The 27887-nt window shown below is 38.0% G+C and overlaps 1 protein-coding gene across 1 annotated transcript in view; it reads left to right on the top strand.

Annotated features, from left to right (window-relative positions):
* prim2 (DNA primase subunit 2) overlaps positions 1 to 27887 on the top strand; it is a 447314-nt gene that overhangs the window by 234914 nt on the left and 184513 nt on the right. The window contains exon 8 of the mRNA XM_028820502.2: positions 11575 to 11642. Within this exon, the coding sequence (XP_028676335.1) occupies positions 11575 to 11642 (68 nt within the window). The remainder of the gene's footprint in view (positions 1 to 11574; positions 11643 to 27887) is intronic.

Genomic DNA, 27887 nt, shown 5'->3' with positions numbered 1-27887 from the left:
AACAAGTCAGAAAGAGTTACTAGCTTTGTTTTCTGTACGAGTTCAATAGATAGGTGGAGTGGTGGCTGTGAGGCTAGGGATCTGCACTGGCAATCAGAAGGTTGCCAGTTCGAATCCCGTAAATGCCAAAAGAGACTCTGCTCTGTTGGGCCCTTGAGCAAGGCCCTTAATCTGCAATTGCTGAGCGCTTTGAGTAGTGAGAAAAGCGCTATATAAATGCAAAGAATTATACGAAACACCCTTAAAGTGTGGATATTGTGTGTATACGCCAAAAAGCAGGACCTGTTAGCAGGCAGGTAAGTCTGGAGGACTGTGAATTTCTTTAAAATTTCCTTTCCAGAGGAAGTAAAAATCTTTTTACTGTGAAGATATAAGAAAGAGACCACACGCTCAAAACGTTTTGGGGGTTTGCCTTCCCCGTATAGTGATGTGTCCAGTAGTCAGTCTTAGACTTGTGCATTCAAAGAAATTGAATTACTACAAGGACAATCGTATTGGTGAAATCGCCGGATTTATATAAGGGACAGACAGGAAATTGTGTACAATGGGTATGATGGGAAAGTCCAGGAAGCGCCAGAGATGACATGGAAACGTGGAACCGGAAATGATGTCATCAGGATGGGACAGGAGGGAGGCTAGCGCTTGTCGTACACATGGAAGAGAAATTGTCTGCAGGTCTTCGAAAATGTCTGCTTACTCGTCTGTTTTTCTGCTAAATAGACAGATGTTAGTACTCTGTTCCAAACCCGTTTTCTGTGCATTATCACGCTCCATTGAGTCGGTCGGGTGCTCCCATGTGTGACAAGGCTTATTTCGTCTTAATGGATCTTTTGTGTTTCATTGCAGATAAATAAAAACAGTTTGGGGGTCAGCTATGCTGGTTCTGAGAACTGTTTAGTTCTTTTTAAAATCCCTGAAAAATAGTTCTGTACAATGAACAATGTTAACTTGCTACATAATACTATAGTCATTGTATTAATCTTTAAATGTAATGCAGAGTTAACTGACAGAGCTTTAGTTGATGAGTAAGTCAATTTCCCTTTTCGTTAAATGGCTGAAATTTTAGAGCAGGACATATCCGCTAATAAAGGACATTATGATATATCAGTAGTCATGAGTAAAATCCTCCTACAACTGAAAACGTAACCCCAAAATGTCTCTTCTTTTCATTTCCATTGTAGTAAGAGTATTTAATATGAAGTCTATGGTCAAGAAAACACAAAACAAATGATGGTCAGTTCCATGTAAGGCAACACATGTTCACTCTCATCTTTAGACATCAGCGTTCTGGGTACCACCGCTTCTAGCTCTCAACCATAGCAGGTCAGTTACATGTGTTATGGTGAGCAAAACTCACAGGAAGCTGTTTGGTTTTGTTTGATATCGTGAAAGTAGTTTTGAAGTATCACTTCAGATAATGACCGTTTGTTTACCGCTCCATTATTGGTGGTGTTTTGACCTTGTCCGTCACAGTTTGATATGATAATGTACCTTCAGAGTACAGAAACCCAAGTGGTGTGGCTGCTTCTAAACTCATTACTGGTACCATAGAGTATGGAGTGACTTTGTTTTTGTTTTTTTTTTTTTAGGAAAATTTAAATTTAAATTTTTGTTTTTCTGTGTGTTTCAGTGTTTATAAGGAAGACAACTTCCAATTGTGTATGTATAATTTGTTCTCATTCTTAATTTAAACAAGTCAACTTGAGGACATCTATGAACAGGATAAATTTGGTACATTCTCCCCTTTGTGATTATATAATAAGCAAGAATCAATATCTTGAAGGAGCATAATATAGAACATAATTTTATTGTGTACTTTTATAACCTATCCAAGTCATTCAGAAATGACAATTGAGTTTCTGATGTATATATTAGTTAGGCTGACATCATCACCCCAACCAAGTCAAATAATGACTTTCCCCTGCTCTATATGTATGCCAGAACAACTCACAAACATTATAATGACTTTTCATAGTGTTTGAGGACGTGAAGAGCAAAGGTGTTTCATTACCAAGTGTGAAATTGAAAGCGGCTGCCCATCCAGCTGTGGAGATCTTTTCACTAAATTTTATAAGTGACAGGAATCTGATCTAGATTCCCCGAGTACTGTTCCTCAGGAAAAAAAATACGACTGGAGGACTTGGGATTTTTACAAACATCATCATGTAACTGCTATTCTTAAGGCTTTTCTTTGGCTGCTTGTTAACTAGAACTGGCTTCAAAATTCTCCTTCTAACTTGTAAAGCAGCGATTAGTTTTTGCTTCAATTTTATCTTTATGATTCTATAAATATTTATATACAGAGTATACTTAATGATTATAAGACTTTAGGTTTCTGAAAATTCAGTGAGCATTTAGTAGCGCACTGTTTCAGTGGGTGCCTTGTATGGTAGCTGCTGTGGGTTTCTTTGTTATATTGTCCACTGTTTGTTTAATGCTTTCATCAAAAGCAGTTTTCAGATTACAGTAGTATACTGTAGGCTTTACATAGATAGATAGATACTTTATTAATCCCAAGGGGAAATTCAAATACTTCAGCAGCAGCATACTGATAAAAAAACAATATTAAAGAGTGATAACAATGCAGGTATAACAGACAGTAACTTTGTATAATGTTAACGTTTACCCCCCCGGGTGGAATTGAAGAGTCACATAGTGTGGGTGAGGAACGATCTCCTCAGTCTGTCAGTGGAGCAGGACGGTGACAGCAGTCTGTTGCTGAAGCTGCTCCTCTGTCTGGAGATGATCCTGTTCAGTGGATGCAGTGGATTCTCCATGATTGACAGGCGTCTGCTCAGCGCCCGTCACTCTGCCATGGATGTTAAACTGCCCAGCTCCATGCCTATAATAGAGCCTGTCTTCCTCACCAGTTTGTCCAGGCGTGAGGTGTCCTTCTTAATGCTGCCTCCCCAGCTCACCACCGCGTAGAAGAGGGCGCTCACCACAACCGTCTGATAGAACATCTGCAGCATCTTACTGCAGATTAGTTGGTTAAGTGACTAGCTTACTTGCTTATTTAGGAGTTAATTTTATTTAAAGCAACTTTTAAATCAAAATAGTAATAAAAAATGATGCTACCTTAGTCGCTTTCTAGAATTTTTTTTTGTTATTGTTAATGGGTATGTTTTAAATATTTTAAAAGTTGTGTAGTTCATAGTGACTGAGAAAATTTTTAAATCACTTTTTCAAGGAGAATGAGGATAACACAATTTCTTTTTTTAATTTTATTGAATTTATTAAAATCCAGTAACATTCATTTCACATAACTCGAGTTTTACAAAAAGAAAAAGGTTAGAAATAAACCAACCCCCACCACTCAGAAAGAGAGCTAGGCCAGCAGTGTAAAACATTATGCTAGTAAAGACGAATGAATAGATAGAATAATAAATAAATAAAGATAAATGGAGTAAAAGAGGGGAGAGAATCTGCTTCCTCAATTTAAATGCTTATTCTAAAATGTTCTTGATTAGATCCTGCCAGGTTTTGAAAAATTTTTGTACAGATCCTTGAAGTGCGAATTTGATTTTTTCCAGTTTCAAATAGTATAGAACATCAGTTACCCGCTGACTTCGAATAGGAGAGTTAGGATTCTTCCAATTGAGCGAGATAAGTCTACGTGCCAATAGTATAATAAAGGCAATTAGTTTGTTTGTCCTCCTCCACTTTAAGCCCATCACAACTTCTGATATTACAGGACCCAATAGTGACAAACGCTGGACAATAATAAATGGTGTAAAACCTCCATAAAATAAAATCTCATATTACTCATGTCCCGTAATCCACACATCAAGTCATCCAGTCGTATACTCAGAGCGTGCAAAACGCATGTATTTTATGCTGCAGAATTGTTAAATAAGTAACTCCAGAAAATGAAAATAGTTTACAAACACATGGGATTTAGCTTTTAAATTGAAGACAAACCTCTCCACCTCATGGTTGCCACAAGGCCCAGATTTCAAATTTATATACAATACAAAGAAAAGTATTGAAATTTGATGCCATTGTCGATACCCAATGAAGTATAATAATATAATGTAACTCAATAAAACATTAATTTAAATAGACAGCAGTTTTATGTATCCCTTAGAACCTTTACACTGATGAAAACAAAAAGATAGTTAAATAGTTTTAATAAATAGTTTTAGCCCTTAAAGCAGTGGTTCTCAAACTGTTGGGAGCGAATGTTGCCATATGTTGCGTAATTTCACTATTCGTATGGAAATTTTAAACTTGTAGTGGTGTATCGGCAGCAAAAAATATAGGAATACATTTTATTAGCGTTTCAAAAAAACGTTAGGGGGGGCGCGATTAAAACTGTTATGAAAACTTGGGTCACAAATACTTAAAGGTTGAGAAACACTGCCTTAAAACATAGGTATAAATAACTACAGTTGCAGTCAATAACTCTGGCTTTCACCTTAATGTACATTTTGTCCCATCCCAAAAACTACAGTTCCCATCCACCCACAGACATAGTGTTGTATAAGCAGGATTGAGTTTTCAGCAGGTTTCTCAAACTGTAAGAGGAAACTGCAACAAAACTGGGCTGTCATCAGAGTGAAAAAAACGTCAAATCACAATCATTGCTGTGCTGAGCAGTGTTTAAACCTCAGAGGAAAATGCACCCTGCTGCTGCATTCATACAGACCCCATCCATGAAGCAGCTGCCACAGCCAGGAGCGGTGTCCTAATCCAATCTAGTTTCATTTTAGTCACTGCCTCACAGTTCAATTTCTGATGTAATACACCGAATATATGAACACCCAGAGAAGTAGCCCCACTGTGTGTGCACAATTGAGCACTGAGGCAATATAGTGCCTTACATCATAAAGTAAATGTAATGAAATATATTTTTAAGATCACACAAAATGAAATAAATGAAAGTAACGAGATGCAAGAGCACACTTCGCAGCAAGGGCTTAAAATTCGAGGGAGTGACGGAGACTCGGCACTAAAGAATGTTGAGCCTGAGTGAACATCACAGAATAAAACTGGCCTGCAGATAATTAAATAATTGCATATCGCATTTAACTCCCTTCTCCATCTCTTATTTACATAGATATTTACTTCTCCCTTTCTTTTGTTTAATGTTGCCTTATTAAAAAGCCTTAAGCAATTTTCCTTTAGCTAAGCTGTCCTTCTCTGGAGTGGGGTTTGATTAGTCTTCAAATTTGTTGGGTTATAAATTGATCTGTTTGTATGGAATGATTACAATGAAAATTAATAAAATAAAAATATTAAATAATTGCAGACCCCCGACTTAATACTTTAAATGTTTAACTGACTACAAAAACACATTTTAACCCGTTTAAAAAAAAAAATACAAATAAGATCCTATAAGAAACAGCTGCAACTCTAGCCATAATGATTTTTGGTAACCTACGAGGCTCAACCGCCAAAAGCCAAAGCAATACAAAGTGCATTCGTAACATAGGCTGTAGAATCTATACCATGAAAAACAGGCATTGAAACAATTTTTGAAATGTTGCAATCGATACTTAATGATATTTAGATACTTTTGACAACACTGATTTTGGCACCTATGGCCCTCTTACTTGACCACCTGTGTTTTTTCCCTCTAATGAATTCTGCTAATCTAGGCAAACTCCTTACGAGTTTACTCAAAGTCAAGAGAAAGCCTAGCTATTTACATGTCTTACAAACAATACAACTGCCAGAACAAAAAAAAATATTTTTTTATTAAAAAATGTAGAAATCACATTACTAGTTTTATCCATTTTAATTGGGTGTGCAGAACTGTATCATATCAACACAGTAATTGAGAGTAATGCATTCACTGCAATTTTAAAACAATAAAATCCAGTGTTATATAATTAAGATCTTGATATCAAAAATCTCATTTATGACACAGAAAGCCAAAGCTCTTCCTAAATCAACCACTCCCAGCAACTCTCTGGTGGTGTTTTGGGTAATAATTCATAAGACCCCAGGTGCCAAATCCAAAACTGTCCTTTTGAAGTAACTTGATCCTCTGTGTCCTCACACAGAAGAAAATGATGTAAAAAGAAACAGATGCCAACTGCCTACCTTCTGTTGTCTAATTAAATAGGAAGCCCCCAAAAAGACATGACCATAACCCATCCACCACTCCCTAAGACTCTTTTTTTTTTTAGGTTGGAGATCTGCTACCCAGCAGTTAGCGTTCCCTTATTGTAATAATTGGGGAGCAATAGTACACAGTTATACTCTGAAAGTTTACTTTGGATACAAGCCTTATTGAAATAAATACACCTATACAGTTAAGGTTGTGACGGGTGGCCTGGTCCCATGCCTGGCCGGGACACCCCTTCAAAATTGGATCCAGGAGAGCAGCCATGGGATGCACTCTACATCCCCCAGAATGCGTGGTGGCAGCCCTCCTGGGTTACATTGGGGCCACAGGTGTGGGACTTCAGGACTCAGACCTGTTGGGCTCCGTGGCCACCACCCGGAGGAGCTGCACGGCTTAACGAGCCCCTGTGGGCTGGAATGCAGCCACACCCAGAAGTGCAGCCTAATTAGGCCAATTACCACCTGGAGCACTTCCGGAAGGGCTACAAAAAGAGCCTGCAGCCACTACTCAGGGGCCAGAATTGGGAGGAAGATGACGAGGTTGCCAGGGAGGAGTGGTGGTTTGAGAAAAGAGTGCTTGTGTGTGTTTGGTACTTATCTTTAAATGCTTGTTGGACTGTGTATTGCCTGTGGGGTTCACGGGGAAGATGTGCCCCACAGGTGAAGAAAATAAAAGTCTTGTGCCAGTTTTACATGTGCCTCTGGAGTGAGTCTGTGCCGGGTCGGGCGCTAGATATCGCTAACTTCACACGGTGTAATTGTATCGTCCATGTTTTTTTTTTTCTCCAGCAGTATTTGATGTTTTTTAGTCTATGGTAATTGAGCAATGTTCTGTAGTGAAAAATACTGAAATTAAATTCACCTTCCAGTTAAAAAAAATCTACCATGCATCTTATTTTGCTTTTTTTAGTCTTTGGTTCTCTTTCTTTGCAATCACTCTCTTTCAGACAGTAATTAGCAACAATTGTGGCCGTGAATGTCATCTTGGCTTGAATGATGTGCACATTTGTAATGAAGGCCTCTTGCATCAAACTGTACTGAACACAGGTTTTCAGTAGCCTGGCTTGTTATGTCTTTACAATTTACCTTTAAAGTGTCAGCTTCTTTTGTGTCATACGTGATTAGCGAGTTAAAATAAAAATGTTTTAGTTTGCCTGTGTGGTCAAATTGTGTTTTTTTTCTGTATTTTGCTTTCCTTTGTACAGCACAAGTTTTAATTGGATAGGTAAGCCTGTATTGCATACAATCAAGTCATTTTTCTTTTTCCTAATTTCACATTTTTCCCACATACAATTCCAAGTAAGCAAGGAAGATTCCACTTGATATCATTTCAACATAAAACAAGTTGTTAATCTTGGCCTGACACTTGAGATGTGAATGGATTTGAGAGACCCCACAAAGAACAGAAGAAGTCCGGGCAGAGGAGAGAGTCCTCTTGTAACTGGTCTGATTGGGGATTTTTTTTTTTTTTTCCTGGAGATGCATTCCAGTATTTTTGTCCGATTGCTAGAGAAGAGTTGACTTGTGTGGCTTGCCAAAGTGGGCTATTGCATTACTATGTAAAATATATATTTGACAGTTGTGATTTTAGGGGCTACAACCCATTTGAAAATGCATGGCAGCCTATCTCACCTGTGCCAGCAGAGTGCAGCAGAAACACTTAGAGACAAACTATAAGAAGAACATTTATTTCTGTATCACATTTTACAGTCATATGAAAAAGTTTGGGATCCCCTCTCAGCCTGCATAATAATTGACTCTCCTTTCAACAAAAAAGATAAATGGTATGTCTTTCATTTCCTAGGAACATCGGAGTACTGCGGTGTTTTCCGAACAAAGATTTTTAGTGACGCAGTATTTAGTTGTATGAAATTAAATCAAATGTGAAAAACTGGCTGTGCACAAATGTGGGTCCCCTTGTCATTGTGCTGATTTGAATGCCTGTCACTGCTCAATGCTGATTACTTGGTGTGATGAGCTCATTAAGCCTTGAACTTCATAGACAGGTGTGTCCCATCATGAGATATAAAGCTATTTAAGGAGGTCAATCGCAAGTTGTGCTTCCTTCCCTTTGACTCTCCTCTGAAGAGTGACAGCATGGGATCCTCAAAGCAACTCTCCAAAGATCTGAAAACAAAGATTGTTGAGTCTCCTGGTTTAGGGGAAGGCTACAAAAAGCCATCTCAGAGGTTTAAACTGTCAGTTTCTGTAACTGTAAGGAATGGAATCAGGAAATGGAAGGCCACAGGCACAGTTGCTGTTAAACCCAGCAGGTCTGGCAGGCCAAGAAAAATACAGGAGCAGCATATGAGCAGGATTGTGAGAATGGTGACAGACAACCCACAGATCACCTCCTGACCACCTCTGCAACATCAACAGGCTACTAAGAAAAAATTCTTCATATTCTGTTTAAAAATTATTAGACTAACTTTTTTAAAGTTTAAAGGGAAGCCACAAGTTAAGTGTGCAGTGGGACTAGTGGCCATCATTGGACACTTCGGCTTGGTGTGGCGAGGCATGCATGAGTCTGTATGCTGAAAAAGTTAAAGGGCAGTTTTGACCAGCAATTGATATTCATATGCAGGGGGTGAAAAGGTCTATGATAAATATGGACGAGTAGCCGATGCCTGTGGAGGGTGCCTCATCCAAGTATACTGCATGTCCATATAAATATATTAAAAAACACAGATACTGTATATGATGTTTGTATAATTTATACATTGTATATTTGTGACTATAGCTGTAATGTGGAAGTGAATGTTTGTCTTTCTATATACTTTATGCTTATATACAACAACAACAACATTTATCTATATAGCACATTTTCATACAAAAAGTAGCTCAAAGTGCTTTACATAATGAAGAAAAGAAAAATAAACGACAAAGTAAGAATTTAAAATAAGACAACATTAGTTAACATAGAAAAGGAGTAAGGTCCGATGGCCAGGGTGGACAGAAAAAAAACAAAAAAAAAAAAAAACTCCAGAAAGCTGGAGAAAATATATGTCTATGTGTGTTGTGATGATGGTGTAGATTTCCATTTAAATGAATATAAAACTAACGTGTAATTATATTTGTCATGGTTAAATATACTGTATATATTAACATTGCAGTTTTGCTATCCTATATGGTTCAGTGTGTGTATTTCCAAAAACACGTTATTATTTTTGTCTGCTTCAGTAGACCTGTTTCTTTTTTGAAACGTCTAGCTACTGTATGTGACAAAGTGTTTGGGTAACGCACAGGCAGAAAGCGTGAAAGAAAGCTTTTTTTTTTTTTTTTTTTTTTGATGAAACGTTGATGAAATACAAATGAATTGAGGAAAGACGCAATAGTCTCACCCCGTCTGGGATTTGTTTTCCTCAGACTGTTCTCCTGTTTGAAGAGCTCTAGCTTCTTTCCTTTTATGTTTCTGTCCATATTTACTGCTTGTTTGGTCCCTCACTTCATGGCACCACTTTTTTAATGTGTATGTTTTTTTTTTCTTTTCCTTTAGTTTGTTCTTTCATCAAGTAGATCTCGTCTTTTATTCGCTTCAGTTTTTTTAGTGAACAAGTAATTCTACTTTTATTCCCACGGCGGTGCAGGTTGTAAAGTTCTCGGACATGACTAGTATACATACACGTCTGATTGGAGTGCAAAATCCTTATTAGAATTGTAGATCTTGGGAGTTCTAGGAGTGCTGCCACCCTGTTTAAAGGCCAACCTTCAATAGACCTCCGTTACTGAGGGAAAAAAAATTGGAAATAATTGATTTAGGTGATCATGTTTGACTCAGAAGTATGTTTAAGACGAGTGGAAATATTTACAGGTGACAACATCCATCCATCCGTTATCCAACCCGCTATATCCTAACTACAGGGTCATGGGGGTCTGCTGGAGCCAATTCCAGCCAACACAGGGCACAAGGCAGGAAACAAACCCCGGGCAGGTCGCCAGCCCACCGCAGGGCACACACCCACACCCCAAGCACACACTAGGGACAATTTAGAATCGCCAATGCACCTAACCACTGTGGAAGGAAACCGGATCACTCGGAGGTCAAACCCGGGTCTCCTAACTGCGAGGCAGCAGCACTAACCACTGCGCCACCGTGCCGCCCCAGATTTCAAATCCAAACCTTTAATTTGTCGATATAACTGTACATATAACAGTGTGGGAGTGTGGTCTACAATAAAAAATAAAGTAGATCTATTCTTAGTTCTCAAATTACAGATAAAGGAAAATCATGTTGCAAATCTTACACAAATATTAATGTTAAAGTTGCAATACTAAAGTTGGCCACTAGGTGGCACCTTATAACTAAAGGCAAGGTGCCTTTAGGTGAGAAATGTTTTAGTGTTAATGAAATTACAAGCGTAACAATTATAATCCAACCAACCAACCATCCATCCATCCATCCATTATCCAACCCGCTATATCCTAACTATAGGGTCACGGGGGGTCTGCTGGAGCCAATCCCAGCCAACACAGGGCGCAAGGCAGGAAACAAACCTCAGGCAGGGCGCCAGCCCACTGCAGCAGGTGACAGCAGTATGAACAAAATGCTGATGAATTTACAAAGGTTTGCTAGTCAAACTTTATTTGTCACCTCCAATTACAATGACCTCCATAATGATTTGGTCAAATGCACATTTTTCCTTGATTTACCCAAACCCGGGCTCCACAGTTTAAAATTACAAATTAGACAATTAAGATGGGATTAAAGTGCACATTGTTGACTTTCATTTAAGGGTATTTGCATACATTTCGGTCACACTATGTAGAAATGACTTTTTCTACGTGCTTTTTGATGTTGTGTTTAAGTAACATGTAGAGTAGAAAAGAACTGAGTGTAATTTCTAATTTATTTTGTTTGTTGCAAGTAGTACAGGATTTTTATTTTCATGATTGATTAATATTGACATTTCCTCTCCAATGATATTAGGTAAACCTCCGGGGGTTATGCTCAGCCATTTTATTTGCTTAATGAAATAAATATTGACAGTCTCTTTCTATTAAAAGAACAACAATAACAATAAAGTAATGTATAGCCCTCTGCCCTGTCCTCTTTATTCAAGAAACTTGTATGTATTAGTGTCGAAATAAACGTTCTACCCTTGGTAATACTCTACAATAATATCCGCATTGAATTAATTCCTGTTATAGTCGCAGCTTGCCAGACACCATGTCCTTTGTCTTAGTGTGAAATTATTCACACGCTTAAAGTGATGCGTTCAATTTTCAAAATTTATCAAGTTTGCATTTGTTGAAATTAACTATGAAGCTGTGACTCCACAAAGAGTGTGACCCCTTAGGTTGCAGCTGAATAATATATTGGTTTGTGTGAACAAATTAGCAGCTTGGACACATATCTTGCCAAATAAATCTGATTTACTGAGTGATCTCCTCATTTGTAAAATTTTTTTTTTTTGTTTAGCCAGAAGATCCAAAAACAATACAGTACAAAAAACAAAAGAACATTACTCAAATGTAGTTGAAACTTTTTTTTTTGCTTTTCAGGTAACTGCGAGGTCACTGCCAGTAGTACATTCTGATGAACGTCTCCAGCCTTTGCTTAATCATCTCAGGTGAGACATGCCCTTTTTTTTTTTTTTCTTTCAAGAAGAAATTCTGTTTGTATCAGCAATAACTGCCAGTGACTTAACGTTTATCGGGATTTACCCTGCTTACCCATATGACACCAGAATTCTCTCTTTCCATATTTCTCAGTCCCATTTTTCATCCACATCTTCTACCATTGCCATATTGGATGGATCCCCTCCTGCTACATCACAGGGCACATCATTATTTTCTGCATTTTGCTCAACATATACAAAAGTCCTCATCATATTTCTATTTATCAGTGTGACATAATGTCTTCAGATTAGCTTGTTTTCTGAATGTTTTCCTTCTTTTGCTCTTCCCAGTGAAGCTCTTTGCATTTTTTCTGATTGTGATCATTCCTGCTTTGCTTCATTTTTCCATTCATCCATTTCTTCTCACTGCAAGATGCCAAATTGCACAGCTCCTTGCATATTTTCCTGAAACTTTCTGTTTTGTTTTAAAAAGGGTCCTTTAACCCAGCATTAAAATGCAACTTCAGTATCCTCAGGATGACCCAAGCAGGTTATTTCTGGCCCTAAATGCAGATATATTTAGATATGAGACTCGCTTAGCATCCTGGAGTCTGGATGTATTCTTATTAGTATTCATCTAGTTTTTAAGGAGAACAAAGGATAAAATATTTGGACGTGAGCATCAGTAGGCTTTGTGCCCTAGGAACCAAGTTACTCGAACTATTTTATAACATTTCTGTAATTATTTGCTGCTCTGATACTGATCTTTCTCATCATAAAATAGGTAATTATGATATCAATTGGCAAGAAGAATTCATAATTCATAAATTCATAATTAATTGCAGAATTACAGTATTTGAGGGTTCCTCTAGAGCAGGGGTGTCAGACTCCAGGCCTGGAGGGCAGCAGTGGCTGCACATTTTCATTCTGACCATTTTCCTAATCAGTGACCAGTTTTCACTACTAATTTATTTATCTGCCTTTCAATTTAGTAGCCCTGTTTCTAAGGATTCAGTCCTCTGAATTGACTGTTTCTTCATTAAATGCCAGCCAAACAGAAATGAGACCTGAAACGAGCCAACAGATGACCAGCTAAATTGTGTCTTCAAACTTCAACCAATTTCACTCCAACCAGTTTCTTAATGAGAAGCCGATTCTTGCTGTTAATTAAACCCGTCATTTAATTCCATGGCTTGTTGCTTCTCTCATTCTGCCACAGCAGACATTTCCAAAACTGTTGATTTTCTGTTCTTATCAAGAACACCATCAAGAAGTTTTAGTTCACCGTGGAGATCAACCTTACTGAGACCTTCACCCTTCTTTATTTTCAGATATTGTGTGATGGGCACAGGTGAGCTGGTCATTTGGTGGCTTGTTTTGTCTCTAATTATTGTTTGGGTGCTAATTAAGGAAAAAGAAACAACTAAGGGGCTTGAGTCACGCTAATTAAAACTAAAGAAAAGAAGTTAATTACCAGTAAAAACTGGTCACTAATTAAGAACATGGTTAGGATGAAAACCTGCAGCCACTGTGGCCCCCAGGACTGGAGTTCGACATCCCTGCTCTAGAGTGCCTCTTTTTCTTCCACAATTTGGCTCAAAAACTAATCAGCACATCGTCATCTCATAACAGGCTTAGGTTTCGAGTTTGGTATTTTTCTGTCCAGCCATTTTAGCTGTAGACTGTCCTCAAGAAAATGTGACACACAGACAGACAGACAAACACACACCCATCATTAAGATAGTAATGTTTTCTTTATTAGGGGACCCTAAAACATTAAGATCCGTCAAAAACCAGTGATCAAAATTTTTGATGAATCTAGAGCTTTCACTCCTCTCCCATAGACCAGGGGTGGGCAAAGTCATTCCTGGAGGGCCGCAGTGGCTGCAGGTTTTTGTGCCAACCCAATTTCGTAATAAGACGCACTTATTGCTCTAGAAACATCTTCTGCTTCATTTTAGTTAACTCCCTCATTAAGATTTTGAACCCTTATTGCTTATTTAAGTCTTAAACAGCTACATTCTCGGTTTTTAATTGCTCCTTATTAGCAATCAGATGCAAATGACAAAAGAAACCAGCAGTTAACCATTTTGCTTGTTACCCTTTACACCTGTGTGTATTTATTGTGCACTATTTGGCTTAATTAAATACTTGGAAGGAAAGAGAAGAGAAAAAAGTGAAGGACTGAGAATTACCCATCCGTTTTACACTTCAAAGTATTTGGATGATATCCTTAGAATGGAAAAAAAATCTAGAATATGAGAATGACTTGACATAGCAGAGTTAAAGCACTAACAAGCCGTGAAATGAAATGTAATTATTGGCAAGGATTGTTTTCTAATTAAGCAACTGCGTTGGAACAAAAACCCGCAGCCACTGCGGCCCTCCAGGAATGACTTTGCCCACCCATGCCATAGACAATAGGTTATGGTAAGGAAGGGCGCAAAGCAATGATACTAACTTATTTTGTTGTTTTTTAAGGGTTTAATGGAGGAGTATTTGACAAATAAATGTATTGTGAAGGTATGTGAGCCAAAGTAATTACCCTTGTCATGAATTATTTGTTTCTTGCTTATTTCTTTATGCAGTTATTTCATTATTTCTTTGACACTGCATGCAGCATAAAATGTTCCTTTACATAAAAACTATCATAATAACCCCTCAAAGTTCCGATGGTTGGCTCTAGTGGGTACAGTTTTCCATCCATCCATTATCCAACCCACTATATCGTAACTACAGGGTCACGGGGGTCTGCTGGAGCCAATCCACAGCCAGCACAGGGCACAAGGCAGGAAACAAACCCTGGGCAGGGTGCTAGCCCACCGCAGGGGTACAATTTTTGATTTATGAATTGCTGGGTTTTTTTTGTATTCTTATTATTTCTAAGTAGGTGAATGTTATTTGTTTATTTTTAATTTTAACTGTTGTTAAAGCCTAGTGACTTTCCCAAGCTTGGCTTAAAAGTTCCATACTAAATATTATTCTTGCCTAAGCATAGTTTCCCCTTTTTCCCTTTCGCCATTGTATTAGAAAATGTGACATAATCTCGAAATATCATGTATGATGTAACTGAAAACAAGGGATTGGGTTTCTAGGATATTTTGAAATTATAATACAGTCAAATCAGATTCATTCAGAACTCCAGTAAGAGTTTTGGTTCACAGTGATGTAATAAAGATCTTGTTGAATTAATGTAGCCATTTCTCACAGTAATTCTGGGCAAATTTTTCTTGCACTCTTATTCACCATTGACGGGTATAGTGTATAAATAATAGTAACATTGTAAACAAACTGAAGTGCAGCCTGGAGTACAAAGGGCATACTATGGAATTCAGCATGAATAAGAGAATTGTTTATTTAGTAAAGACTAATACAACAAAAGAAGAGGCCTTAACTAACAGTTACATACTGATTACCCTGAGTGCAATAGGATGTCCAAGAAATATAAATTCTCATCCATTTTCAGCTCTCTCAGTTCAGTCTGAAACTAGCTTAAGGAACTGTGCCGGGCTCCCTTGGTACCATGGTATAAATAAAGGACTTTCAAGTCATCCAGAACTTCAACCGATAATTTAATAAAGAACAAAAATCCTTGTCAATAACCACCACTTTGCTCTGCTGCTGCCTAGGGTGGTGTGGTTTACTGATACCGAAGAAGTATATCAAAAAACAATTTTTAAGATAGTACGGTACCAACATTTCTTTAATTGGTGAATTTCCCCTTGGGATTAATAAAGTCTATCTATCTATCTATCTATCTATCTATCTATCTATCTATCTATCTATCTATCTATCTATCTATCTATCTATCTATCTATCTATCTATCTATCCTTTATAGCTTCTTTCTTTCTTTCGTCCATCCGTCCGTCCATACCAGAAGTAAATGGTAATTTTATTTCACCTAATGCTCAGTTGTTTAGTAGCACGATTCAATTTCTAATCACTCCCTCCTCTCCACTCTTCAGTAAAATATACGTGTAACATCTAGCTCCATTCACCAAGGAGTAAAAGTCTGAATGAATATATGCTGTACATTAATATAAATGCTCTTGACACTCCAAGGTGTTCTTTTCCAGAGTGAGCTAAAGCAGGGAGTTGTGCAATTGTGCAGTGGAGCAGGGAGGCTGCAGTGATTGTGGGTGTGAGGACTTATCCATTATTTGCTTCAGTACTGAATTGGTACAAGTACTGAGTCCTGAAAGCTGGTATCGATGCCAAAGACAGAGTACTGATCCAACACTACAACAGCCACTAGAGCCAGATCTCATCTCTTTTGTTTTACCAGTCGATAAGCTCTTGTATGTTGATGGGTGACAGTGACAGTTTTCATTTCACAGTATATTTCATGTTGCGTGTGGTGTCACTGAAAGAAATCAATGAACAAATAAATAAATACAAAAAGCAATAAGTAACAAAATGCATGACACGTTTATACTCACCTTTCATTTTGTTATTTATTTTTATCATATTTTACAATACATTTATTCATTTGCATATTTAAAAGTTTCAGAAATATTGCTCTGTACAGTTTGACCCACATTGTTCACACACAATAACTTCTGATATTGTCTTATATTTAACAAAAACACATCTTACCCTTTGAAGCTGCTTTTGTTGCATAATATTTCATGGGTTAGATGGCAGAGAAGATTAAGCAGGCTTAATTAACTGTCTTTAAATGTCTGGGTTCCTCATGGACTGTGTTTAAGCAGAAGTAATTAAGATTTTAAAGCTTTGACAGTGTGCGGAGTGATCTTGTCATTGTTACTATAAATTTCCAAACCTTCTACTGCTTCACTGTTTCTGTATATTCAGTATTTGCAGAATACTGTACAGTATTTGTGCCTTGTGAAAGGTCAAAGACCAGAAGAAGTTTTTCAACATCATATACAGATGTGAGATCACATGTATGGCCTGACACTGGAACAAGAATCTTGAGCATAGCATCACTGTAGTTAGGCTTCTTTTTAATTATAGTCATTTAAAATTTTTATCCATGTACTCTTAATGTAATTATTAATGCTACAATGAGAAAAGTGTAACCACTGTTAAGCGTATACTTGTAAATTGCTATGCTTCAAAAAATAGTAGTCATTTCCAGCTTTCACATTATGCGTAACTTGGGTTTAATCAGGCATGTATAATATGGCCTAGTTGGTAGGGATTTGATCTGAAAACCAAAGTGTTGCAGGTTAACCTCTACTACTGACCTACTGTGAGAGGTGGCATGAATCACTACAGTTGTCAGTGTGCACATTTTACACTCCAAGTTAAGAGAAGTAAATGTTCCCTACATTTTATTTTTGAATCTTTGAATATTTCAAACTTTTAATGCAACCAGATCTTTATATAAACTGTAATCTCTCTCTCTCTCCTCAGATTGTGATTCAGACTATGAATGCTATGAATGTAATTACCCCCGATCTCCAGGCTGTCAAATAAACCACACGCCTTGGTGCAGTGTAAAGAGGCTTTGCGTCTGACGCTGACGTCCGAGGTTCGATCCCCGTGAGGGGTGCAGTGGAGTGTGTACGCCTGATGAGCCCAAATAAGGGCGAAACCCGTGTCGCATACTCTTTGCATTATTTGACAGTAAACTATGTAATATATATATATATATATATATATATATATATATATATATATATATATATATATATATATATATATATATATATATATAATATGTGTATATGTGTGTGTATATGTATACAGTTAGGTCCATAAATATTTGGACAGAGACAACTTTTTTCTAATTTTGGTTCTGTACATTACCACAACTAAACTAAAACCACTTTAGGCAACTAAAGCATTTTTTAACACAATCCCTTCATTTCAGGGGCTCAAAAGTAATTGGACAAATTAAATAACTGGAAATCAAATGTTCATTTCTAATACTTGGTTGAAAACCCTTTGCTGGCAATGACAGCCTGAAGTCTTGAACTCCTGGACATCACCAGATGTTGGATTTCCTCCTTTTGAATGCTCTGCCAGGCCTTTACTGCAGCGGCTTTCAGTTGCTGTTTGTTTGTGGGCCTTTCTGTCTGAAGTTTAGTCTTCATCAAGTGAAATGCCTGCTCAGTTGGGTTAAGATCAGGTGACTGACTTGGCCATTCAAGAATTTTCCACTTCTTTGCTTTAATAAATGGGTTGCTTTGGCTGTATGTTTTGGGTCATTGTCCATCTGTATCATGAATCAATTTGACTGCTGTATTTAGCAGACAGTATGTCTCTGAACACCTCAGAATTCATTCGGCTGCTTCTGTCCTGTGTCACATCATCAATAAACACTAGTGTCCCAGTGCCACTGGCAGCCATGCACGCCCAAGCCATCACACTGCCTCCCTCCACCGTGTTTTACAGATGATGTGGTATGCTTTGGATAATGAGCTGTTCCACGCCTTCTCCATACTTTTTTCTTGCCATCATTCTGGTAGAGGTTGATCTTGGTTTCATCTGTCCAAAGAATGTTTTTCCAGATACAGTGCTGGCTTTTTTAGATGTTCTTTAGCAAAGTCCAATCTAGCCTTTCTATTCTTAAGGCTTATGAGTGGCTTGCACCTTGCAGTGCACCCTCTGTATTTACTTTCATGCAGTCTTCTCTTTATGGTAGACTTGGGTATCAATACTCCTACCCCCTGGAGAGTGTTGTTCACTTGGTTGGCTGTTGTGAAGGGGGTTTCTCTTCACCATGGAAATGATTCTGCGATCATCCACCACTGTTGTCTTCCGTGGACGTCCAGGTCTTTTTGCATTGGTGAGTTCACCAGTGCTTGCTTTCTTTCTCAGGATGTACCAAACTGTAGATTTTGCCACTCATAATATTGTAGCAATTTCTCGGATGGGTTTTTTCTGTTTTCGCAGCTTAAGGATGGCTTCTTTCACCTGCATGGAGAGCTCCTTTGACCGCATGTTGTCTGTTCACAGCTAAATCTTCCACATGCAAGCAGCACACCTCAAATCCACTCCAGGCCTTTTATCTGCTTAATTGATAAGGACATAACGACGGACTTGTCCACACCTGCCCATGAAATAGCCTTTGAGTCAATTGTCCAATTACTTTTGAGCCCCTGAAATGAAGGGATTGTGTTGCTTTAGTTGCCTCACATTTTTATGCAATCATTTTGTTCACCCCACTGAATTAAAGCTGAAAGTCTGCACTTCAACTGCATCTGAGTTGTTTCATTTAAAATTCATTGTGGTAATGTACAGAACCAAAATTAGAAAAAAGTGGTCTCTGTCCAAATATTTATGGACCTAACTGTATATATGTGTATATATGTTGTCACAAACTCGACACAGAGTCATAGAAGGGTTTGGGGCAGCCATCCGTGTAATTGATTTCCTGGCTGCAAAAGTTGTTTTTAAATGAATACTGCACTGATGTGCACACAACCGAGTCCAAGACAGAACTGAGGGAATAGGGAAAAGGTGCAGGCTTTTAAAGGGGAAGACAGGATGTGAGATCATAGGGATCGAGCTCATGGTCTTCAGCCATTGGTTCGAGCCCGGATGTGACATCATAGGGGCCGGAGCCGGCAAGGTCTCCTTCCATAGGCTTTGTCCCGGAAGTGACGTCAAGAGAGCCAGGTGGAATCTCCCGTGAATGGTCTACAGGAAAGGGAGAAAAAGAGTCAGTGCACTCTGCCACATCCCGGCATGCCTCAGAACTGCCCTTATTCAAGCCCTTTAGCTGCTTCCCATGCGCACGTGTGTAACAATGTGTATATATATGTGTGTATATATCTATATATACATTTGTATATATGTATGTGTATATATATATATATATATATATATATATATATATATATATATATATATATATATATATATATATATATAATATATATATTTATTTGAAATAGTTTACTGTCAAATAAATGCAAAGAGTACGTGTACTCTTTGCATTTATTTGACAGTAAACTATTTCAACCATTCTATGGTCTGCTCCTCACAAACTGAGGGCACCGTGGCGGATGTTAGCAGATTGCTGGCCAACCACAAGCGTTACCTGATAGGTAACCACCCATACGATCAGATTGTGACACAGACTACGAATGCCGTGAATATATATATAATATATATATATATATGTGTGTATATATATATATATATATATATATGTATATGTATTGACTATGACTAGCATGAGGATGTCTTTTGTGCTCTGCACGGTCCACACACACGATTACATTTCTTCATAAAGAAGGTAATAAGCAGTCCCTGCGTTTCTCCTCAATGCACTTGTGTCTGCTATAATTTTTGTTTTCAGCCACTTCATGTCTTAGTCATGTTGCCACAGTGAAAATAGATATTTGCAGAGGCACAGGAACATTAATCCAGTCAATAGCATGCTGTAGCATTAAAGCTGTGCCTCTGCAGGCTGCCTGTACTGTACTGCACTGTGTCTTGAGGCCTAACGCTAACCCTTTTCTAAAGATTTTCAGTCTTAGATTTCATTTACATAATCTTAGAGAGTCTGGGACAGTCAGTCATGGAGTACTCATGTGACCTCCAGTTGTTTACTGTGACATACCCAGCAATTCAGTCCAACTAGTCTGCGACTCGCCCCGAGGAAATCAGGCAGGTTTGATTTTTGTCTTAAGTCGTAGGGATGGCTCTGTGCACATGAGAGCTGACAGCCAATAAATGCTTATTTTGAAGTACATGTGGAAACATGGGTGTTTTGAACCTCACAAACAGAACAGCAGCTCATCTGTCTGATGTCTTGTATTTTACATACCATGATACAGTAGATTGGGGAAGAAAAAGAGTCAAGATTACAGGTATGGTGAGTTCAGATGAAAACTGAGGATGATTGGGTGAGGTCGTTCACCAGATCTTAGGTTGAATGAAAAAGGCATTAAGGAAGCCTGGAGATGACGTGATTGGTGATGGTATTGGGTGATATGAACTGAATGAGCATCACCCCAAAAGAATGGCCCCAACCTCTGAGTATGAAGGAAAAGTTTTTGGGAGGCAGCTGGGTAAACCCCTATTATGCCTGTTCTACTAGTGAAAATCTAATACTGTCATAATTCTAAGAAAAACCAGAAAAGAGCTTCTAGGCTTATAGTGGTGGCTCTGAGGCTAGGGATCTGCACTGGCAATCGGAAGTTTGCCAGTTCGAATCCCGTAAATGCCAAAAGAGACTCTGCTCTGTTGGGCCCTTGAGCAAGGCCCTTAACCTGCAATTGCTGAGCGCTTTGATTAGTGAGAAAAGCGCAATATAAATGCAAAGAATTATTATTATTATGATTATTAGTATTCTACAGTAGAAATGCAGGTTAAGAGCACTGAGGAAAAATTGACATTGATTTCACTTTTTTTTACAAATGGCAACTACTTTTAACATTTGACTGAATGAAGTTAAATTTTAAAGGGAATAAGTGGTGTGTGTATAGCAAAGTAATCTTAAAACATTAAAACACTTAAAACATGATTATGCTTTACCTGTGCTGGATATAAAGTTGTATTCATTGTGTTTTTCAAAGACTGTAAAAAGAGTTTTTTTTTTAAAGTAAATAAACACCAATGTAACCGATTTAGTAGTCATTAGAACATTTCAGAACGTTATGGCGAGTAAGAAATAGTGGTATCTTACACATCTGTTATGGTTGCATCAAATCGGAGGAAAATAAATTGCCTAGAATACTTGTATTGATATGTGTCATTGTAAATCTCTCAAAGTACTTCATTGTGACTGATATACGTGTATTCTGAGTTGTAGTTCTCAAGAACAAGGAACAGAGACATATGACCTAATTGGAGAAGCGTCTTTCATAGCTGTCTACCAATAATGAAGACTGTCGGTACTTCCAGTTAGCCTGGAAACAAGCTGGCTTTGTTTGTTTATTTTTGTCTTCTTGAAAACGGAGAGATTAAAGGTGGAAATAGTGACTAATGTTTTGGGGTTGCCAGTTTTTAAATGTTTTGCCAAATTATTCTTTCCTGTCTCAACTCTTTCTGAAATGAATTATGAATGCATGCCCAAACAGATGGTAAAGACTTCTGCACATCACAACGGCACAAACGCTTTTATCTCAAAACTTACATCACAACCATTTCTCCATCTGAGGATTCCATGTTGAGTTGAAAAATCTGTCCACTTGTGTGGCAGATTCAGGTACTGTATGTCTACAGTTGTTATGCAAAAGACACAATAATCCCCAATGTCCAATTGAAGGATTACCCTTCCTCTGAATTCATCTGATTTATTATCCCATGACTCAACCTTAGTTCTAAGTAAGCTGGCAAGTGGAGGCTGTAGCACTTCGTCTTCTTCCAGAGGCTGCCTCTCCTGTGCTGTGTGCTTTAAGGCTGTGTCACAGTACACTAGCGATTTTCAGTCGTAAACTTAATTTACAGATGCATTTCAATAAATTAGAATATCATCAAAAAGTTAATTTCAGTAATTCAATTAAAAAAGTGAAACTCGTATATTATAGAGATTCATTACACACAGAGTGATAGATTTCAAGCATTTATTTCTTTTCATTTTGCTGATTATGGTCTACAGGTAATGAAAACTCAAAATTCAGTATCTCAGAAAATTAGAATATTACATAAGACCAATTAAAAAATGATTTTTAATACAGAAATGTTGGACTACTGAAAAGTCTGTCCATGTACGCACTCAATAGTTGGTCGGGGCTCCTTTTGCATGAATTACTTCATCAATGTGGCATGGCATGGAGGTGATCAGCCTGTGGCACTGCTGAGGTGTTATGGAAGCCCAGGATGCCTTGATAGCGGCCTTTAGCTGATCTGCATTGTCCGGTCTGGTATCTCTCATCTTCTCTGTGGGATTTAGGTCAGGCGAATTTGCTGGCCAATCAAGCCCAGTGATACACACCATGGTCACTAAACCAGGTATTGGTACTTTTGGCAGTGTGGGCAGGCGCCAAGTCCTGCTGGAAAATGCAATAAGTATCTCCATGAAGCTTGTCAGCATTGGGAAGCATGAACATTTACTGGTAGACAGCTGCACTGACTTTGGACTTGATAAAACACAGTGGACAAACACCAGCAGATGACATTGCTCCCCAAATCATCACTGACTGTGGAAACTTAACACTGGACCTCAAGCAACATGGATTCTGTGCCTCTCCACTCTTATTCCAGACTCTGGCACCTCAATTTCCAAATGAAATGCAAAATTAACTTTAATCTGAAAAGAAGACTTTGGACCACTGAGCAACAGTCCAGTCCATTTTCTTCTTAGCCCAGGTAAGACGCTTCTGACGTTGTCTCTGGTTCAGGAGTGGCTTGACACAAGGAATGCGACAGTTGTCCCAGATACTTTTGCCTCACAGTGATTCACAATCCTCTCAAGGCTGTGGTTATCCCTGTTGCTTGTGCACATTTTTCTGCCACATTTTTTCCTTCCACTCAACTTTCCATTAATATCCTTGAACATCCAGCTTCTTTAGCAGTGACATTTTGTGGCTTACCCTCCATGTGGAGGGTGTCGTTGACTGTCTTCTGGACAACTGTCAAGTCAGCAGTCTTCCCCATGATTGTATGGCCTACTGAACCATACTTTTTTGTTTGGGTTTTGGGTTAATTAGCTGAGTGGAGTGTGACACCTTGGGTCTACAATTTTGAACTTTTTCGCAATAATCTAATTTTCTGAGATAACGAATTTTGAGTTTTCATTACCTGTAGGCCGTTGTCAGCAAAATGAAAAGAAATAAATGTTTGAAATATATCATTCTGTGTGTAATGAATCTCTATAGTATGAGTTTCACTTTTTGAATTGAATTACTGAAATAAATTAACTTTTCGGTGATATTCTAATTCATTGAGATGCACCTGTACATAATCTCAGTGAGTCGGGGGCAGTTGCAGTTTGCTCCCATGACTGCCACTTGTTTGGTATGATATACCCAGACACTCAGTCCAAATAGGCTTAAACTGTTTTGATTTTTGTCTTAAGTTGTAAGGGTGACCTCTGTGTTCATAAGAGTGTAACAGAGAGTAATATCTAGTATATAGGTTGATTTTTTTTTTGAATGTCTAAAAAATTCTCATTTTAAAATATTTTTTCCTGCCAAGAAAGCTAGATAAGTCAGTTTTTGTCTGAGATATCATTTCAGATTAAACAGATAAACTGACTTCTGTGAAAGATGAAAGACAAGGACAGGTAGAACTTACTATTCTCCAAGAGGAGGACAAATTTTAGAAGAATAAGCTCCTCTTCCAGGAAGACAGCCTGGGGGAATACAGGTGAGTGAGATGAAAGGGTAGTCTGACCAGAGACAACATGGAATCTGAGCCATACCTGCAGTACACACCCATTAGTTCTGGAGGTGGTTAAAGGTCCTTCAGGACTGGATAAGGTGACGCTTGCAGAGAGACATGCTACATCTCTGATGCTCCATTCATGCACACAACCATACTGCTGTCTTTGATATCACATCCACAGAAGGACCATGCTGTTTCTCTGCCATTCTATTCAAGGACCAAACTGGTCCATGTCAGACCAGAGAACAATCAACATATTAAGACACAGAGCCAATTGGTCACCTAAGTACACAGGATAAAGTGCTTATTAATCAGATTGTATGACTTTCCCAACACATATTTTACTCTGCTTATATTTTGAGCACAACTAGAAATCTTAAATTGTTCAGTGTATTAATAAAAGTATAACTTTCTCTTCTGTCTGTTCAGGTAATTTATCTAATTGCTGGGGGCTATTGCTGTAAAAGGAAGAGTGAAGCATCAAACTTAAATCTTAACTTAATCTTGACCGTGACATGGCTGGTTATAGTAGATGTACAAAGGCTATAAATAGCATTAGGAACATTCTTATAGATTTACATAGTAAACAGTTTGAAGTGGAGAATAGGGTCACCTTAGGAACTTGCCACGATAAAGCAAGTGCTCACCTGGAAGTACAATGAATGTAATGCAGCTATGAGAGATCAGGAATGTTGGTATGTTGGACTGCAGAAAGAGATGAGGCTCATCTGTCTGATGTCTCGTGTTTTACATATCATGCTATAATGTAAAAAAGAAGGAAAAGGGCCAAGACTGTGCTGGAAAGGTGTCGCACAGTCACGTAATATAACATTCCCCAGCAATTTGTAGTCATGTAAATGGACATACTCCAGCAAAGAAGTTAAAAACTGCAGTCGTCAAGTTTGACATCCCCTTCCAAAAAGAGGGTATGTAATGTGACATTTGCTTTATGCCCACACTGACCAGGTGACCGGTAAACCATAAAGGTAGGTCAGGTCTATTAGTTGATTTCAGTTGAAAATAATAAAATCTGGATCTGTGAAAGTGAAGGTTTACAATCACAGATCAATCATATGAGATTAGGGATGGTGTCATCTGAGCATTCAGTGTAAACAGATAGTACAACACTTAATGTAGTATGTCATCTATTTGCAGTGCTGTTTTTTCAAGTTAGGGTCCTAGGGTGATCTTATTCTTCACTTTATACTCTTTATTTTGTAAACCTTAACAGAATGCCTCAAAGCCCATACTCTTAACACACTGTCAAGTACTGTAGCTCAGCACTTCCTCCATCCTTTTACATCTGTAACTCTAGGAAATAAGAGATAATACCAGAACAGGGGGGATCAAAAGTTTATTTGTGTGTTTATAGATAGTCATTTTTATTTTTTAAACATTATAATTGTTTAAACGTTATAACTAGTGAAATAAACAAAAGCAAATAGATTGTGGCTTTTCAAAGCATACAACCTTTTAGCACCAGATGTGTAGTTTCAAGCAATGCATAAACTTGGTAGTTACACTCTTTTCTGTCTGGTCTGCTCTCTTCAAGTCATTATCTGGTCTGCTGTCTTCTTTATCTAGCTATTTGTCCGACTTTATACAACCTTTTTCTTTAGTGGCCTATCCCAGTCACATTTGCAGGGCTCATAAATCTAAAAACCTGTCTTTCATCCTCCAAGCTGTCTTCCTAGAGGGGGAAGGAGTACTTATAACAGTGCCTCCAACATGTCTGAACAGAGTTATAGCAAAGCACTCTTATAAAAACCAGTTACGAGTAGATTGATGAATGCCTCCAATCCTTCCCCAGTCCAGTTGCTTGTCTTATCCATAATCACATTCCCAGAACTCTGGGGGAAAGGAAAAAAACAATGGTGTACATCTAGAAAACCGTGTTTTTCCCCTTTAAGTCAGCAATAAATTCTTAAATGAAAATTTACAAATTATCAAAATAAAACATTTGAATTTACACTACACGTGCCATAAATAAAAGTGATCGTTTTGAGGAAGTCAACTGGGTAATTGCCTTTACAAGAGTTTGGCGTTTTAGGGTAAGAGGATCATATAGGAGGTAGCAGAGCTATCTCACAGCTCCAGGAAGCTAAGGTGAAATCCTAGCCTGGTCTTTATTGAATTTACACAAATGCTTTATTTAGTTTTCCTTTGGCTACTTTAGTTTTCATTCCACATCCAAAAGTTGTGCTTGTTTAGTTAATATATTGACTTTAAATTGGCCTTGAGTGATTGAGAGTGAATTTCTTGTGCAAGCTGCTTGCATAGACTGGCACTTCTTGGCCACCTTGATGCATATCTTTCATGTATCATTGCCTGCTAATGCTTAGACCCCCGTGACTCTTAATTGGGTCCTGGGATGAATGGACTTTGTATTTTAAACATCACACTTTTAAATCTTACATTCTTTATTGAGCCTTGAGAATGTGTTATTAAAACCCAATAAACAATACTGTAGGCAGACTGGTTAACATAAAACTAAAAAATAAAATATGCAGGACACAAAACGCAAACATTTAATGAGAAGAATCTCTTTCAGATTCCATGCACATTTGGTGGAAAGTTTTCCTTCATTCTCTCTTTTCTTCTGCCACTGTCTCCGTTAGGTGCGATTTCTGAGTAGTAAATTGTGCTGCATGTTAGTCTCTTATCTATGTTTAACTCCCAGTTCACAGAGTAAAAGCTGTAATTTGGCATCTATCACCCTCGCACATCCTTAATGGCTGTCTCCCAATGGCTGCCTTGTAATAGACATAGAGAGCACTCTGTGACAATATTCTTATTGTTGGGAGTGGAGTAGCTTTTGTTTGCAGTGTGTAATCATGAAGATTATAGTGGACTGTGCTGCATTATTATGTTTATTCCAAAGTGCCCTTCACCTTGAAGAGTTTTCTGCCCACAGCACTTTTTTGTCGGCTATCTCTTAGGCTTTTCTCGTCATGCATTGTCTACTTGCATCTAGTAATGATAACTTGGACATAGCAAAACAAGCGAGAAACTTGGCACACAAATGAACAACTGCTCTGTACTTATCAGAAAGGCTTACATTGCTCATAAATCGTCAGCCCCTTTTAGATGCAAGATAATAGAAGGGATGCTGGGAAAAATTAGAGAAAGAATCAGTTAATTTGATGCTTGGGTTGGTGTCATTTTGTACTTTGTTAAATGTGACATTCTCTTGACACTTGTGATTACAATTCTAATCAAAAGGCCAGAAGCCTTCTGATTAAGACTATTTAGAAAAAAATGTTTTTTCTTCTTGCCCCCTCACTGTATTTTCCCAGCTCACGATTAGAACTTCCCACAAGATTAGATATAATAAGCAGGATCCCTAACTACTCGCTTTTTAATGATTCATGGGTCACTGGCATTTTCAGTATGAACATGCCAACAGAGTGTAATTGAAATTAATTACAAGAAAGCATTTGGCACTTTTGCTTAGCAACGCTAGTTGTACACTGAAGAAAAAGAACAAAAGAACTTTCTAGTGTTTTAGAGAGCTCTCATCTTTGGTTGCCTGTGTAATAAACTTGTCTCTTATACCGAACATGACAATTAATCTTTGTTGTTTTGTGTCTGATCTAATTGAGTGTAATTCTTAGATTTCTACAAAGTGTTTTTTGTGCCCTAACCATTGTTGACTGTTGCTGTTGTCATTTTAAGCTGAGAAATATTATTTTAAAATAATAAAATGAAGCAATTTCTCTACTTGACGACATTTTTGCCCAAATAATTTAACAATTTCCACATTAAGTCTGTTGCAAGGAATATTTTTGCATGCATACAGTACATCTCCCATTTACTGCACAGTAAAGTGAAGTTTTGAGTTGCCAGTTAGCTCTTTTCACACGTCTGTGTTTTTCCTTCTGGGAGGCATCATCAACAGGTAAACTGTCTTCCAGATGCCCCAAATAATGGCAGAGTTACAAAGCAAGAGCTCCTGTAGTGTCTCTCTGAGTTCAAATGCTAAACAAAAACGCAAAAACAAAAAATGG

The sequence above is a fragment of the Erpetoichthys calabaricus genome, chromosome 15 (assembly GCF_900747795.2).
Source record: "Erpetoichthys calabaricus chromosome 15, fErpCal1.3, whole genome shotgun sequence".
NCBI classification, from domain to species: Eukaryota; Metazoa; Chordata; class Cladistia; order Polypteriformes; family Polypteridae; genus Erpetoichthys; species Erpetoichthys calabaricus.
Note: the sequence above shows the minus strand (reverse complement) of the source record. Positions and strands in the feature narration are given on the sequence as shown.